Source organism: Vipera ursinii (assembly GCF_947247035.1).
Source record: "Vipera ursinii genome assembly, chromosome: 5".
NCBI classification, from domain to species: domain Eukaryota; kingdom Metazoa; phylum Chordata; class Lepidosauria; order Squamata; family Viperidae; genus Vipera; species Vipera ursinii.
The window spans coordinates 90,512,320-90,531,134 of NC_139518.1; the positions used below are offsets into that span (position 1 = coordinate 90,512,320).

The 18,815-nt window shown below is 39.5% G+C and overlaps 1 protein-coding gene across 1 annotated transcript in view; it reads right to left on the bottom strand.

Annotated features, from left to right (window-relative positions):
* The window catches only part of NOLC1 (nucleolar and coiled-body phosphoprotein 1), a 98,926-nt gene extending 80,980 nt beyond the window's left edge, over positions 1-17,946 (bottom strand). The window contains exons 1-3 of the mRNA XM_083364202.1: positions 17,823-17,946; positions 2,869-2,924; positions 180-304 (exon numbers count right to left, since the gene is read on the bottom strand). Coding sequence (XP_083220328.1) covers positions 180-304; positions 2,869-2,924; positions 17,823-17,933 — 292 coding nt within the window. The 5' untranslated portion in view covers positions 17,934-17,946. The remainder of the gene's footprint in view (positions 1-179; positions 305-2,868; positions 2,925-17,822) is intronic.
* Between the last annotated feature and the right edge of the window lie 869 nt (positions 17,947-18,815).

Below are 18,815 nucleotides of genomic sequence, written 5' to 3' on the forward strand. Positions count from 1 at the left end.
TTTATGTGACATTTTATCAGTAATATAACAAACTACTCTGAAAAATAAATTGTTATACACAGCCATATCATTGAGGCAATAAATTAAAATTTACTATTACCTTCAAGAATACAAAGAGGGCAAATACCTTTTAATCAAGCATGAAAGATTACACTAAGACATAAACCAGCAAGCCTCACCTTGTTTTTTGACTGGAGGAATTTCATTTTCACTGGAACTTTCGTATCTAGATAATGATTCTTTCTCTGTCTTCTTTGCAGGAGACTCATTTGCCAATGCTCGCTGTTTTTTGGCAATAGGTGATCTGAATGGATGGGTGAGTGAGAATCACTATTCCATATTCCAAATTGGAATGTTCAGAAGACATAAGATGTAGCTAGTGTGTGATGGTAAACATAGCTGGGCATATCTGATGACTAAAAAAGAGACCATCTTATCCTCCAATACAGAAGGTGGGGGAAAATGAAAACATTTATCTTAATAATCCAGTCAAGAAGCTTTAATTATATTTATAGCATTTCTATCTCAATTTGTAATTAAAAACAATCCCTAAGGGCCCATTTGAAACATTCATAATGCCTGCAGTAATAATGCAGTTACTGCTGGCATCTTATTAACCTATGAAATGAATATTTTTGGAAGAACAAAGTTTATTAATATTAAAGGAGTACAGAATAATTTAGTATAAAATGCAACTACTAGTAAATATCTCCACAACCTTTATATAGTACAAGTGAAGCATGTCTCATTTATTTACAAATATATGTGCCTCTATAACATACAGCTACTAGCAGATAAACTCATTAAGTTATATATAGATACTTCACAATTTACAACAATTGGGACTAACATTTTCATCGCTAAACAATGCAGTTGTAAAGGATAAATCAGGTTATTATTAGTTAACTGGATACCATGGCTGTTTGGGGAGGCAACGTCCTTCTGGCTTCTCACAACCAAAGACAGTGGGGAAGCTAGCAGGAAGTTGTAAGCAAGTAGATAGGTAAATGACTGCTGCCAGTTGGGGGAGAAAACAAAAGGGTGTGCAAGAGGTGTGGCAAAGGTCTGGGAGGATGCAAGGAAGTGCACTAAATGTCACAGGGGGAGGGTGCACAGGGTTCAGAAGTGGGGAGAAATGGGGAGTGCACAAGGGTAAGCAAGAGCACAGTGCAGATCAGGGAATATGTGCAAGGGAGGTGCAAGGGGGTACACGAGAGATGCAGATTGGGGGAACATACAAGGGTATGTATGAAAGGTGTAGTAGATGAAAGATGCATAATGAGGGTCGGCGGAGTGCTGTGGGTGTGCAAAAGGGCCAGAATGATGAGGCACAGAGAGGCTGGGAAGACAGTGTATGGGTGAGAGGGGACTGACTCAACAACTTGAAACTTTACTGGCTGGCTCCGACTTTCTAGGGAAGATTACAAATGTGATTGTAGGGTGCTGTCTCATAAGTTCAAACTGGTTGCCAAATCCACAAATCATATGACTGCTGGGATGGCTGGAACTCTGAGACTTCTCCTAATCACCATTTGTTCAGTGCTGTTATAACCTTAGTCACTGAAAAAATGGCCATGCATTAAGCGTAACAAATGCATTTTACTCAACTACAAAGATGTGTATAACATTTTGTGAGTAGAGCATACCTTGCCCTTGCCTGGACAATTGTTTTGTTTGGACCCAGAACCCACAGGTTTTTTTTCTTGTCCAAATATGTGATGCAGAGGCAACAATACCAAGATAGAAAAGGAGCTGGGATAATGAAAAGCAAGGTAGATGAAACAGTCAGGTTACTTTTGTTGCACTTGAATTCAAGCATGGTAGCAGCAGGAAAAAACAGCATTGGGAGTAGGGAAGGTGTAGGTTGGGAACACAGTGTATCAGTTAAAAAAAATAGAAACAAATAGGTTGAGACAACTGGGGAAAGAAGCAGGCCAAAGGCTAAGCTAGGAGCATAGCAGTTACACGAGGGGTGTCAAACTCAATTTCATTGAGGGCCGCATCAGCATTGCGGTTGCCCTCAAGGGGCCGGGTGGGTATGGCCAGGGTGGGCATGGCCTACTGGGCGTGGCTAGAGTGCGTATGGCCTACTGGGTGGGCGTGGCCAGCTCTACATCCTTGGCATCAAGGGTGCCTATGGGGGCCTGGACAGGAGTGGGACAGATCTGAGGGTCTCTGGCAGAAGGAGGGTCTCTGGGCCAGGGCCAAGGCAGTGGGGGCCGTTCCCTCACTGTTTCCAGGATGGCTTCGCGGGCCACATGAAACCACTTTGCGGGCCAGATCCGCCCCCCCGGGCCTTGTGTTTGACATGTCTGAGTTACAGGAAAAAAAGATAATGGGATTATTCATTCTGGAAGATTTTGCTGTAGTCAAAACCTGAAGAGCCATATAATTCCAAATTTTGGTTCAGCTACAATCCTGTTAAACCCCAAGCGACAATATATTCCATGTTTTGCTAGCTTTTATTCCATGTAACTGCTTATGGGGAAGTGATCTTGCCCCAACTGTGGCATCCTTCTGTAGCTATATAATATGGGAAAGCTGCAAAGGGATGCAACAGTTGGGGCAACATCACTGTATTCACTGCCAATTGTAAAATGAACAGGGTAAATCACACGTGAATTTGTTCTCTGGTTTCAGAGAGCGTGCTATTAGAAACAAGTTTTAGAACAAATATCATATGTTCCCCGTCTTCTAGGATTGGTGAGATAACTGTTGCCAACTTTCAGCCAATTATTACTAGTTTCATATACATCCACTGCAGAAAGATTAAAGCTCACGGCAAATTACTGACTAAAAATTAAGCTAGCCAACTAAATTGTTTAAAACAGAAAGATATAACCTTTTCCCTGAAGGGAAGCCACTTACTTTAGCCAATAATTGAAGATATCAAGGAGAGTAGCAGCATTTGGATCTTGCTCAGTCTACAAGAGAATCATGAAGAAAATGAAGATTGGAAAAAAAATTAAGATAAATCATATTTTTGACAGTGATTGAAAAGTTCAGGTTAGAGATAGATATAACAGTCCTGTCATCTTGCAAACATCCTATGTCATGAGTACAGAGCTGTTACACAAAGCATTCTCCTCACAAATACAGGTGGTTCTCAACTTAGAACAGTTCACTTAGTGACCGTTTGAAGTTACAATGGCACTTGAAAAAGTGACATGACCATTTTACTTATGACCGTTGTGGTAGCCCCATGGTCATGTGATTTACATTTGGATGTTTGACAACTGACTCACATTTACGATGGTTGCAGCATCCTGGGGTCATGTGGTCCCCTTTTGCGACCTTCTGACAAGCAAACTCAATGGGGAAACCAGATTCACTTAACAACTGCAATCATTCACTTAACAAATGCGGCAAAAGTCATAAAATGGAGCAAAACTCATTTCATAAATTTCTCACTTAGCAACAGAAATTTTGGGCTCAATTGTGATCATAAGTTGAGGACTACCTTTAGTGCATTTAACAATAAAATAATTCAGCTACTTGAAGGCCACCAGTTTTTCAAGCACTGATAAAATGCTTCTAAACAGACCACGTTATAATTTGTTTGATTTACTAAATTAAAAGCATCAGTATTGTTATTACTGGTAATATTACCAGTAGAAAGAAAGGTATCTGGCAAGGTAACACTTAAAATACTTGATTGGAAGAAATAAAATTACTTCTAGGTTTTCTTTTTAAATTAAGTTTTAAAAGTAAAGATTTACCTATTTAGTGAATATTGTTTTCTATATAAGCCTTTTAAGAACCTTATAACAGTAGTACAGAAACTAAGATATACAAGTAATATACAATATAGTATTAATGGCAGTACAGGTAGTCCTCAACTTAAAACATTTATTTGGTTACTGTTCAATGTTACTGAAAAAAGTGACATGACTGTTTTTCACACGATCATTGCAGCATCCTCATGGTCAAATGATCAAAATTCAGATGCTTGGCAACTGACTCACATTTATTATGGCTGCAGTGTCCTGGTGTCATGTGATCACGTTTTGCAACCTTCTGACAAAGTCAACGGGGAAACCAGTTTCAATTGAACAACCGTGTTACTAATTTACCCACAGCAGTGATTCACTTAACAACTGTGGCAAGAAAAGTCATAAAATGGAAGCTAAGGGAAATGGGGTTTTTGGTTTGCCAGAATGGGTTTTATATTATCAAGCATCAGTGCTAACATGGGTAAAAGAATGGATAACTCTCAGAAATAAAAGATTGCTGTACTTGGAGGGACATGACCTACAACTTGGTTGGCATGCTTTTTTATGGTAAAGAAAAAATAAAATATATAAATACTTCCAAAACCACTATATTAGAAATGCACTATTATTAACATGGAAAAAAATGTAAGATCTATTTGAAAATTCCAGGATGGCTCTCAACAATGTAAGCATTTGTACACCCAAATCTAGTCTGTCTCGATAAAATATGGACATATAATAATATTCTAAATTCTGAAGGGAACTTAAAATCTAGACAAGAGATGGAAAATAAGGGCATCAATTTAACATGGTGGTCATATTAACAAATGCAAGTGAGATATGATAAAGATATTAAACAGTATGGAATTTACAAAGAGCAGGCTACAGTTGCAAGAAAAAGCATGTGAACCCTTTGGGATTACGTGGCGTTTTGCATGAATTGGCCATAAAATGCGCTCTAAACGTCATGTAAGTCACAACAATAGAAAAACACAGTCTGCTTAAAATAATACTACACAAACATTAGCTGTTCTCATGTTTTAATTGAACATAAGATGGAAACATTCACAGTGCAGGGTGGAAAAAGTATGTGAACCTTTGGACTTAATAACTGGTTGACCCTCCTTTGGCAGCAATAACCTCAACCAAACGTTTCCTGTAGTTGCAGATCAGACCTGCACAACGATCTGAAGTAATTTTGGACCACTCCTCTTCACAAAACTGTTTCAGTGTAGCAATATTTATTTATTTATTTATTTATTTATTTATTTATTTATTTATTTATTTATTTATTTAATACTATTTCTATACCGCCCTTCTCCCGAAGGACTCAGGGCGGTGAACAGGGCAAGAATAAAAATACAAGTTACAAAAGTTAAAACAAGATTAAATAAATGCCCACATACTAAAATACATCTTTAAAACCTAATAAAATAACAATAGCAAACCCCCCCCAATCCCCTCATCAGGCCAGGCCAGGTTGTTCAAAAAAGTATGTTTTTAGCTTGCGGCGAAAGGAGCGAAGGTCGGGCGCCGTCCGGAGCTCAACCGGTAGCTGATTCCATAGCTCCGGGGCGCCCACAGAGAAGGATCTCCCCCTGGGGGCCACCAGTCGGCATTCTCTGACCGGTGGCACCCTGAGGAGGCCCTCTCTGTGGGAACGCACAGGGCAGAGGGAAGTTGATGCCGGCAGCAGGTGTTCCCTAAGGTACTCCGGACCCCTGCCATGTAGGGCTTTGAACACCATTACTAGTACCTTGAATCTCACCCGGAAGGCAACTGGCAACCAATGCAGCTCACGGAGCAAAGGTGTAACGTGGGAGTATCAGGAGACTCCCAACACAACTCTCGCGGCTGCATTCTGTACCAGTTGGAGCTTCCGGGTGGTCCTCAAGGGCAGCCCCATGTAGAGAGCGTTGCAGTAGTCTAGTCGAAAGGTCACGAGCGCATGAGTGACCGTGCATAGATCATCCCGGCTTAGATAGGGCCGCAACTGGCGCACCAGGCGAACCTGGGCGAAAGCCCCCCTAGTCACAGCTCCTATGTGGTCTTCCAGGGTGAGCCGTGAATCTAGGACTCCCAAGTTGCAAGCCCTATCTACGGGGGGTAATAGTTCACCCCCCATAGCAAGAGGTGGAATGTCCAAATAAACCCGGGATGAAGGTATGCAAAGCCACTCAGTCTTGTCGGGGTTGAGTTGAAGTCTGTTCCTCCCCATCCAGACCCGAACCGCCTCCAGGCAACGGGACATCACGTTGAGGGCATCACTGGGGTGGTTTGGGGTCGAAAGGAAAAGCTGGGTATCATCAGCATACTGATGATACCCAACTCCAAAACCACGAATGATCTCACCCAGCGGTTTCATATAGATGTTGAACAGGAGAGGCGAGAGGACCGACCCCTGAGGAACTCCACAAATGAGAGACCTCGCGGTCGACCTCTGCCCTCCTGCCAACACCGACTGCGAACGTCCCTGGAGATAGGAGAACCACTGTAAAACCGTGCCTCCCATTCCCAATCGCCTGAGACGCCGCAGCAAGATACCATGGTCGATGGTATCGAAAGCCGCTGAGAGGTCTAATAGGACCAGAACAGAGGAATGCCCCCTGTCCCGAGCCCTCCAGAGATCATTCACCAGCGCGACCAATGCCGTCTCCGTGCTGTACCCGGGCCTGAAACCCAATTGGTATGGGTCTAGATAATCCGCTTCATATTCTTGGGATGTCTGCTGTGAATCGCTCTCTTAAGGTCATGCCACAGCATTTCAATCGGGTTGAGGTCAGGACTCTGACTGGGCCACTCCAGAAGGCGTATTCTGTTCTGTTGAAGCCATTGTTTTGTTGAATTACTTGTATGGTTTGGGTCATTGCCCTGTTGCATCATCTATCCTCTGCGGAGCTTTAGTTGGTGGACAGATGGTTGTACGTTTTCCTGCAAAATATCCTGATAAACTCTGGAATTCATTTTCCCATCAATGACAACAATCCGTCCAGGCCCTGAGGCAGCAAAGCAGCCCCAAACCACGATGCTCCCTCCGCCATGTTTTACAGTGGGGATGAGGTTTTGATGTTGGTGTGCTGTGCCTTTTTTTCTCCACACATAGTGTTATGTGTTTTTCTCAAACAACTCAATTTTGGTTTCATCTGTCCACAGTATATTTTGCCAGTAGTGCTGTGGAACATCCAGGTGCTCTGTTGCAAACTTCAAACGTGCTGCAATATTTTTTTTTGAACAGCAATGGCTTCCTCCGTGGTGTCCTCCCATGTACTCCATTCTTGTTTAGTGTTTTCCTTATTGTAGATGTGTCAACAAAAATGTTAGCATGTGCAAGAGATTTCTGTAGGTTTTTAGCTGACACTCTAGGATTCTTTTTTACCTCATTAAGCATTATGCGCTGTGCTCTTGCAGTCATTTTTACAGGACGACCACGCCTAGGGAGAGTAGCAACAGTGCTAAACTTTCTCCATTTGTAGACAGTCTGTCTTACTGTGGACACATGAACATCAAGGCTTTTGGAGATACTTTTGTAACCCTTTCCAGCTTCATGCAAGTCAACAATTCTTGATCGTAGGTCTTCTGAGAGCTCTTTTCTGCGAGGTATGGTTCACATCAGATAGTGCTTCTTGAGACCAGTAAACCCAAAACAGGTGTGTGTTTTTAAAGGGCAGGACAGCTGTCAGCAACACATCCAAGATCACACTGATTGGAGTCAAAGTTGGCTCACTCCTGGCTCCAATTAGCTCTTGGAGAAGTCATTAGGCTAGGGGTTCACATACTTTTTCCACCCTGCACTGTGAATGTTTCCATCTTATGTTCAATTAAAACATGAGAACAGCTAATGTTTGTGTAGTATTATTTTAAGCAGACTCTGTTTTTCTATTATTGTGACTTACATGATGTTTACAGCATATTTTATGGCCAATTCATGCAAAACTCCACGTAATCCCAAAGGGTTCACATACTTTTTCTTGCAACTGTATGTTTGACCAGACATTACTAACTTCTTGTTAGAACCCATTTCCTATTTGGGGGGGGGGGGTTGGATCTGTCCTTTTCTGGTTTGTATCTGTGAGTTCTGTCATTCTCCTGAGGGGGAAGTCCCTTTGGGATGTCTTATTTCTCCTTTTGTTTAGCTACAATGTATCCTCTCTGCCTTTTCTATCTGCTTGCTTTTTGAACTGTTTTCCCTTGATGTCAACCTGGGGTGAGCAAAGAATGTGCCTCTGACCATCTGGCTTATCTCTCGGGGAAGAGAAAGGTGTGAAAACCCAACAATGTATTCACAGGCATGGGAATGGACTACGTTATCAGCCCCCATTCCCACAGTGGACTTAACACCTGGGGATTGGCTCATTTGAACTGACCTGATGAACTACTGGGGTGGAGTTTGTTTGAGGCTGTTTTAACCTATTGATCTGAGCGGGAAACCCTCAGATCCTGCTTTCCATGCCTGCTATCAGCTTCTCCTAATAAAAGTTCCTTTTGGAATGAAACTGTTCCAAGAATCCTGTTTTCTTGGGATGAGGTTTTGAAGTGGGTCCTTACACTTCTGATGAAAAGTTAATTAAAAAAATGTACAATTTCTTATTAAATCTGAAAATGGAAGATGAACAGGTAAAAGAAACAATGATAGTATGGCAAAGAATTTTGGATATAATATAGACTTAGAGAAGTGGCAAAGTTTGTGGGAAAGAAACTATAAATTGACAATATTAGCCTCCTATAAAGAAAACCTATAAAAATGTTCTACAGATGGCACTTGCCACCAAGATTAGCAAAAATGTTTAAAAATATGTCAGAGAAATGTTGGAAATGTAAACATAAACCAGGTACTTATTACCATAAGATAGAAGTAAATGAAAGGTCTTCAAAAATTTTAATATTGAAAGAGAAATTTAAAACTGAATATGCTCCAATGGAAATTTACTAGGTGAACGGAGAAGATGAGAACCAGGAAAGGAGAGCACAAAGAAATGATGTTAAGTGAAACACGTAGGCAAAAATTAGCTGGGTCTTAAGAGTGGGAAAGGACATATACAAGAAGCAATGACTAAGAACCATGAAGAGATGAAGAAAGAGATAGGTCAAGTGAGAAATGATACTGGTGGAAAAAATACAAGCGATTGATGGTAAATTTGAAGTGATCCCACAACAATTAATAAAAAATGAGCAAAGATTACAGGAAATGGAAGTAAGAATGGAGAAGGAGGAGAAGAAAGTGGAGGACTTAAGTGAAACACTAATCTGGGCGAACAGAGAGCTTGAAACAACAGTGATCTTCCTGGAAGCGGAGAAAGCCGCCCACTATCTGTGCTTTCAAAATGTTAAGGAAAAAAAAGGTGAAGACTTGCCAGACATGATGGTGGACTTAATGGCGAAGGCACTAGGCATAGGAAAAGATGAAATGTTGGCGGAAATTGATGAGACATATAGGGTCCAAACTAATTATGCGAGGAGACATAATCTTCCAAAAGAAGTACATGTGAGATTGGTTAAAAAATCGACCCGGGATGAATTACTACATAGGTCAATAGAGCCGCTAGACTATAGAGGACAACAAATAACAATTCTCAAACATATACCTTAAGGAATGAGAGATTTGAGACGAGGCTACCAATTTTTGACATCGAAACTGATTAGATACAATGTGAACTTTAGATGGCTAACTCCAGAAGGCATTCTAGTCACATGGCAAAATAGAAGGTATAGATTAGACTCGATAAACAAGGCAGAAGATTTTTATAAGCTCCACATTAACAATGAAGATGAAGTAGGAGACCAAGATGGAGAGGACATAGGAGAAAGGGATGCAAGACAGATGGCTATAGAAGGGAAGGTACTAGGAACAGAGGATAGAGGAAATAAATCTAGAGAGACTACAGAGAAATATGAAGGCAGAGACAAAGAAACAAGAGAGATCAGCACAACGAGAAGCATAAGACCCAGATATAAGTAAAATAAAGGGAGAAGAATGCAGGATTTTGTCACTGAATATTAATGGTTTAAACTCGCCAATGAAAAGATGGAAAATTTTTAATAAACTTATTTGTTAAAAGTTAGATATAATTGCAATTCAGAAAGTTCATATAAAAGAACAACAAAAATACCTGTTAGATCAGCCAAAATTAGGAAATATATTTGTGTCATTAGATCAACAAAAAATGGGGGATGGTATTATTTGTGAATGAGAAACTGGTAGCTAAAAATTTTTTATAAAGATAGAGAAGGTAGAATATTGATAGTTGAGGTAGAAATAAACCATAGGAAGTAGTGATAGTAGAAATATATGCCCCGAATGGAAACCAAGAACAGTTTTTTTAAAAACATTACATAATAAGATATGTGATATAGATTACAACGAGATCTGTGTGCTAGGAGATTTTAATGCTATTATTGATAATAATTTGGACTATAAGAATAACAAGACCAGGAAAAGGAAAAGAGGAACACCACCAAGATCCTTTTTTAAATTGGCCAAAGATCTAAACATTCAGGACATATGGAGAGAAAGGAATCGTGAGGCTAGACAGTATACATACTATTCTAATCGACATAGCTCGTGGTCTAGGATTGACATGGTGTGGATGTCAAGGGCAATTAATTCTGAAGTTGAAGATGTGTGTATAGAGACAAGCACCTGGGCAGACCACAATCCTGTGAAATTTAGCTGGAAAGGGTCCAAAAAAACATCTAGATGGACTACAGAAAGATCAATATTAAAAGAAGATGACTTCAGATTAAAGATGGAGAGAGAATTGGACTTCTTTTTTAAAGAAAATAAAGCTGAAGACCCCTCTGTCCAAAATCATTGGGACACAGCTAAGGCAATTATGAGAGGAGTAGCTATAGCATATATGGCGAAAAAGAATAAGGAGAAAAAACAACAACAGAAAATGTTAGAAGGGGAATACAAAAGATTAGAAACATACAACAAGAACCACAAAAAAAGAATGTAAAACAACAAATGGACTTAATTAAACATAAACTTAACATCTTAGAAAAAGAAAAATTAGCACAACAGATAAGACGTATAAAACAGAACTTCTTCAAAAATGCAAACAAACCTGGTTGATAGCTTGCACACATATTGAAAAAACAAAAGGAGAAAAGTTGGATTAGTAAATTATGAGATGACAAAGGGAGAATACACTATCAAGAAGAAGAGAAAAAAATATAGCCCAGGAATTCTATGAGAAATTATACAAGGAAGATAGCCAGGAAAATGAGGAGAAAGCGGAGGAATGTTTCAAAAAAGCAACACTACCAAAAGTTACAGAGAAAATTAAAAATATGTTGAATGAAGAAATTAGGATGTTAGAGGTGATTACGGCCATTAATAAAAAAATAATAAAGCATCGGGTCCTGACTGCCTCCTGATAGAAATCTATAAGGAACAACAAAACATTTTAGGACAACCTTTACTGGATGTGTCTAACGCAGTCCTGGATGAAGCAAAAACCCCAAAATCATGGTCAGAGGCGAATACTGTCCTGATCCCAAAAGAAAACACAGACCATACATCAATTCAAAACTATAGACCAATATCTTTACTTAATTCTGACTATAAGATATTTACAACAATTATAGCCAAGCGATTAAAAAGGTTTTTAAATGATTTTATACATGTGGATCAGAACGGATTTCTAGCCAAAAGACAAACTAAGCACAACATTAGGATAATATTGGACATGCTAGAATATTATGAAATACATAGTGGACAACAAATGGCGTTATTATTCTTAGATGCCCAGAAGGCCTTTGATAATATTAGGTGGCCATTTATACATCAACAACTTAGTTATATGGATATGGGTGAAAAATTTATAAATATAATAAGGGCAATATATACTAATCAGGAAGCTAAAATAATAATAAATGGGGAAGCAACCAGGAAATTTCAAATACAAAAAGGAACATGACAAGGATGCCCTTTATCCCCATTACTATTTATACTGACGCTAGAGGTCCTAACAAGGATAATTAGAAATGAACCCCATATAAAAGGATTAGAAATTAAGAAATTTTTAAATTTCAAGCATTTGCGGACAATTTGGTCTTTATCATGGAGGATCCACAACAATCAGGACCGAAACTGTTGGAAGAACTAGATAAATATGGAGAAGCCGCTGGGTTGAAAATATTTATTTTAAGGTAAAACTAAAATGATCGTTAAAAATATGACGAATAAACAGAAAGAAAACTTGGCTAGGATTATGGATATAAAAATAGTTAAGAAGATAAATTGTCTAGGAATTACTATTACGGCCAGATGCACTTCAATCAAAGAAGACAATTATGACAAAATAGTGAAACAAATAAAAGAAGACCTGGAAAGATGGGGAAACTTGAGCCTTTCACGGTTAGGGAGAATTGCTGTCATAAAAATGAATATACTACCTAAAATCCTATTCCTGTTCCAAAATATTCCTATACAACTTGATCAAAAAATTTTTGGGAACCTGAGCAAATTGACACTAAATTTTATACGGCAAGGGAAAAGACCGAGGATTAAAATGAAACATCTGCAGGATGTTAAAGAAAATGGGGTTTTTGGACTACTGGACTGGGAAACATATTATCACACAGCGGCGCTAACCTGGATTAGCGAATGGATAATTTTAAAGAATAAAAGATTATTAACTTTAGAAGGCCATGATTTGCAATTAGGCTGGCACGCATTCCTATGGAATGAGAAACAAGGGCTATATCAACATTTTCAAAACCATTGGATTAGACAAGCGCTACTTAAAATTTGGAATAAAATTAGAAAACAAAATTACATTAAAGTACCAGTCTGATTGTCCACCCTTGAAGCGATAGTTTACCCAAATTTGTTTAATTTGGAAAACAACACTACATACAAAGATATTATGAATGAAGTGGGAGAACTGAAATCTAGACAGGAACTAGAACAAGGGATAAAATTGGAATGGTGGGCTTACCTACAGATACAAACACGATATGGGAAAGATAAGAAAGAGTGGGAGATAAATATTCAAAAAACTGCATTGGATAAAATTTTATTGGGGCCAGATGAGAAACAAATAAGGAAATTGTATAGTTTGCTATTGGGCTATAAAATGATTGAGGAACAAGTTAAAGAACCAATGCTGATATGGGCTGAAAATTTGGGACATGGCATTGATCTTGATATATGGCAAACTCTCTGGGATAGAAATAAAAAGATAACGCTGGCCTCAGCTTATAAAGAAAATTTATATAAAATGTTTTACCGGTGGCATCTCCCCCCAGCACGATTAGCCAAAATGTACAATATCCCTTAGCTGTTGGAAATGTTCCAAAGAATTAGGTACTTATTTTCATGTTTGGTGGTCCTGTAATAAGACGCAAAAGCATTGGCAAAGGGTACGGATATGGTTAGAAGACATATCAGGACGGAGAGTAGATTATAGACCAGAACTTTTCCTACTAGGCATAACAACAGAGAAGCATACCAAAAAAGAGTCATATATACACACCATCACGAGGTATCAATAAATTTGTGTGGGCAGGGAAAAAGCCACGAGTTAAACTTAAGATTTTGCAGGATACTCGTGAGAGAGGTGGCCTTAAAATGCCCAATTTTAAACTATATTATGAAGCTGCTGCATTAGTAGGAATAAGTGATTGGATTAATTTGACACAAGAGAGATTATTAAATCTTGAGGGCCACGATTTGTTGTTTGGCTGGCATGCATATTTGTTGTATGACAAGAAGGTAGACAATGTGTTTAGAGTGCATATTTTAAGACAGGCAATGTTGAGAGTTTGGAAGAAGTATAGACATAAGCTAGATTGCAAGATACCACTGTGGGCAATTCCAAAACACGCAATAGAAAATATACATGCTGGTTTCAAACATGATGTGACTACGTACAAGGAGATCCTAAGCTTGGAAAGAAATGTTTGGTGTTTGAAATCATATAGCCTCTTGCGAGAAGAGAAGGTTGTTCAAAATTGGTTTCAATATACTCAGTTACGGGCCAGGTGGAAAGAAGATCAGAAAAATGGTTTTACAATGACTGATGAAAATTTGATAAAGCAAATTAGAAATCAGGGACCAGCACATATTAAACGGATATATCTTGCGTTGATAGAGATTGATTCAGAAACAGAACTTGTTAAGGATTGTATGATAAAATGGGCCCAAAACATCCAGGAAGTCATCACAATGGACATGTGGGAAAAGATTTGGGTGAGGAACGTAAAATTTACACAAGCTCAAAATCTAAGAGAGAACTTTTACAAAATGTTTTATAGATGGCATTTAGATCCTAAAAAGCTTGCAAGTATGTATCCGAATTATCAGCCTAAATGTTGGAGGTGCGGTGATGAAGACGCAACATATTTTCACATATGGTGGACTTGTAAAAAGGTTAAGGCTTTTTGGATAAAAGTCTGGTGGAACATGCAGAAGATTTTTAAACAGAGGATAAAGTTTTGTCCGCAATTTTTTTTGTTGGGAATAATTACAGATGCCACAGTTGTGGACACCAAGTTGATGTTGAATTTAATTACGGCAGCAAGACTTTTGATAGGTCAGTATTGGAAGAAAGAGGAACTGCCGACCATAGAAGAGTGGACTTTAAAGGTTTCCGACCTGGCAGAGATGGCGAAGATTTCGGCCTATTTGAAAGAACACTCGCAAGAACGCTATATTATGGAATGGAGAAAATGGATTGAGTTTATCCAGAACAAGTATAGGGTTAAGAAGTTTTATGTAGCATTTGAATAAATCTTCTTTCTTTTTTTCTTTTTCTATTTTAGTTTCTTTATATATATTTAATATTACTAAGGTTTGTTTTATCCTATATAAGCTAGAGAGTGATGGATTTTAGAGTTTATAGTTGTTAGTATATGGTTGTTTATGATTGTTTTTTTTATATATATACCTTGTATTTAGCTCTGGGAAGTCGGGGGGGAGGGGGGGAGGGGGGAGAGGTAGGGGGGGAGGGAGAAGGGTGGGGGAGGGGGGATTTTTAAAGAAAAATTGTATGTTAAAACTTTTCAATAAAAAAAAAGAAATATACAGGATGCTGATTTCACATATTACTAGAATAAGGTGGCTGATAAGATTGAATATTGTATAACTGTATATAAATGATATGTATATAAAGTTTATATATGTATATAAAACACAAAAATGATGTAAGACAAGAAGGAATGTCAGACCTTTAACACCTTGTCCAAAGTTTTAAATAATAAAATGTGCAATAAAAAAATAAAGAGTGGGAAAGGAAGAAGACAAGCTATAAAAACGTCTGTAAGAGAAGATAACTACCGTAGATTCCAGCGTATAAGACTACTTTTTAACCCATGAAAATCTTCTCAAAAGTCAGGGGTCGTCTTATACGCCCGGGTGCTGAAACTTTAGGGACAGGGCTGGCTGGAAAACCTGGAGCGGATCTTCCATTTAGTCTGCGCAGGGAAAGCGGGACCAATTGGAGTAGAAGCTGCAGTCTGTGATTTTTTACAGGCTGGGGTCTGGGCTTCTTTCCTTCTAAAGTTGAAGAGCAGCTGTAGGCAGGTGGGGAATGCAAGAGCAATTTGAAAGGCAGGTGGGGAATGCATAGCCAGAGCAGCAGTTTAGCTCTAAGGACACATTTGACTCAGGAACTGGGCGGGCTGGCTGGAAAACCTGGAGTGGATCTCCCATTTGGTCTTTTTTTTTAATCCCATTTATATCCCACCCTTCTCCGAAGACTCAGGGCAGCTTACAATTTAAAGCACAAATCAATGTGCTTAGCAATAGCCTTCATTCTATGTATATGCCTGCCTATTAGAGCTTTCACCCCCCCCCACAAGCAGCATTATTACAAAGTCAGCTTATTGCTCCCAACAATCTGAGTCCTCATTTTACCTCGGAATGATGGAAGGCTGACTCAACCTTGAGCCTGGTGGGATGAAAACCTGCACTAATTGCAGGGAGCTGGAGTTACTTAAGGCTCTGCACAGGGAAAGCTTTAGAGTGAATTAGGAAAAGTGAAAAAGTGAATTAGGAAAATAGGAAAAGGGTTGCTGGAATTGGGTATGTGTAGTTTGATGAAGAGAAGGGTGATGGGTGACATGATAGCAGTGATCCAATATCTCAGGGGCTGCCACAAAGAAGAGGGAGCCAAGCTATTCTCCAAAGCACCTGAAAGCAGGACAAGAAGCAATGGATGGAAACTAGTCAAGGAGAGAAGCAACCTAGAACTAAGGAGAAACTTCCTGACAGTTAGAACAATTAACCAGTGGAACAACCTGCCTCCAGAAGTGGTGAATGCTCCAACACTGGAAATTTTTAAGAAGTGACTGGACAGCCATTTGTCTGAAATGGTATAGGGTTTCCTGCCTTAGCAGGGGGTTGGACTAGATGACCTCCAAGGTCCCTTCCTCCTCCTCCTCCTCCTTCTTCTTCTATTATTATTATTATTATTATTATTATTATTATTATTATTATTATTATTATTATATTATTATGTTTAATCCACTTGCACTGTTTTATGTTTACATGTTTGATGACAAACAGCCTTATGTTTATAAGTGACAGTTTTTCTAAGTACCTGCATGTCATAAGCATTTGAATTAAAATTACCATATTAAAATCAAATCTGATGTTTTTTAATTTTTATTTGGTGTGCGCTGGAAGAGGGGTAGTCTTATACGGCGAGTATAGCCCAAACCCTAAAACTTAACAGGATATGTAGCGGGTCATCTTATACGCCCAGTCGTCTTATACGCCGGAAAATACGGTAGGAAAAGAGGAAAGAACCTATTTTTTTCTAAAAGGTCACAAAAAGGGGGCCAGAACCCAGGCAACTGAGCATGTGTAATTAGTTGATTAATATTAACTGACACACCTTGCATAAATTTTAATGTACATGGGAAGTATGATTTAGTATGTAGCAGGAAATATGTAGGAAGTGGTCGGAAAGAGTGTAACCTCATAGTACCTCAGCCAATGTGGAAAGAGGAGGGACGTGCGGCGAGGGCCAGGGATCTATAAAAATGGGAATATTTTGGGTTGAAACTTTGGAGAGAACCAAGTTTTGATAGCTTCTCTCCCTGCTTATTGCAATAAAGGAAACAAAAGGACTTCACTGTGTCTTGGCTGGTTATTGGTCAGGCGAGCTTGTCTCTGGTCATGAAGAAAATTGGCCAGGAGCGCATAACACATATGTGGTGGATATGTGTTAAAGCAAGGAGTTATTGGACAAAAATTCACACTTCGTTAGAAAAAATATGTTAGAGAAACACATAGACTATAAACCTGTTTTTTTTACTAGGTAAAATGCCAGAAAAAGTTGATAAGCGAAGTACATATTTGATTTTACATGTGATAACAGTGGCAAGAATTATATTTGCACAATACTAGAAGAATGAAGAAATACCACAAGAAGAAACAATTAAAAATATACTAGACTGTGGAAATGGACAGACTTATTTTAAGGTTGAAAGAAAAATAAAAAAGAGAACATTTTTAGGCTTGGGACCTATTTTATCAATGGTTAAAGATTTAGGGATTAGGAATTTAATTTGTATTAGTGAATAAGATACTCAGACAACACGATTTGTTGAACGATTACTATTGAGTTCTATTAAAAATAATAAAAAGTCATAAGTTAACAACTTAACAAATATTTCACTTAGCAAGAGAAATTTTGGACTCAGTTGTGGTTGTAAGTTGAAGACTATCTGTATTGTTATTTGCTACACGTTTATAGCTAAGGGCAGCACAAGAGACAATAATAACACAAGGACGACGAAGGTTGTGTAACGCTCTAAATCCAGAGGAATTTTCCCAAGTAGTTTATAGGTTGAGTAGTAGTGTTTCTTTTAAATGCCACGTGCGACAATACTATTTTCATAAGGTTTCATCTGAATTTCCCTAAAGGCTGCAATCATCCTCGACAATATCTTCTAGGCTCCCTTCTTCCGTCCACCCCCACGGGAACACCTGCCCTGCCGACATCCACATGGCCGGTCCTGCCAGCCAACTTGGATAGCCGCGCAAACCTCCCAAAGGCACTTCCGAAGCAGCGGCGGAGATTCCCTGCCCTGCAATCACGTCGGAAGATGCCCTTCCAGGATGGCCACACGCATGAGTGCCCGCCACGTTGGCCTTACCACTCCAGCCGCTTTCCCAAAAGCCCGCGCCGCCCTATCGAAATGGTTCTCCCGCAAGAAACCGAGCACCAGCGGGAACAAGTCACTCGGCACCGCACGCTCCGACGCCATCTTTCCGCCGGAAGAAGCAGTCGTCGCGTCGGATGCTCTGTGAGAGAACTTAGAGATATAAAATTAGAATAGCAGTACATCTCTTGCACTTCTAGGTTCAGTCTTTGCGACTACAGTGAGAACTACCTGTTAGGAAAGGGAAAAATCTGCAGCAGCTTCTGAAGAAAACAAATGCTGCTTTCGAAACATGCGTATAATGCTGAGAAGAGAGGGGCGAGCGATTGTTGTTGGAGTCAGTCTGAAAAATCGGGCTGAGATGAGGTTAGAGGAGCTCCCGCCTCGTTCCTATTGGCCATCCGGGACTATTCCGCCTGCCTCCGAGTTGTGGCCCCTTGTTTTCTGAGTCCGTTTGTCTTTGGGCGGCGGAGGTTCACCCTACACTGGCAGTCCGTCTGCGCAACTTCTCCTGCCAACCCGTATTCGCGGCAAAAGTGGTAAGATGAGAGCAAGAAGGGTTATTTCCTACCTGCTCTCTCTGTGCCAAAAAGAGGGCTCCCCAGTTAACATTGTTAAATGAGAACTACCTATACACAGAGTCGGAAACGACTAGCACGCATGTGCAGGGGAACCTTTACATTTACCTTACCTATACGCATATGGCTAGGCAAATGTACACAACATAAAGGTATAGGTCAGAGATAGGCAACCTTGGCTCTTTTATGACTCAGGAATTCTGGGAGTTGAAATCCACGAGTGATAAAAGAGCCAAGGTTGCCTACCCCTGGTATAGGTGACCTTTGGATGGAATGTGAATGATTTATACTAATCCAGTCCTATTTATTTTATTTTATTTTTTATTGAAAAGTTTTATAAAAGGTTACAATCCATTCCCAACCCCCCCTAGACCCCCCTCCCCCACTTCCCAGAGCTGATTACAGGGTT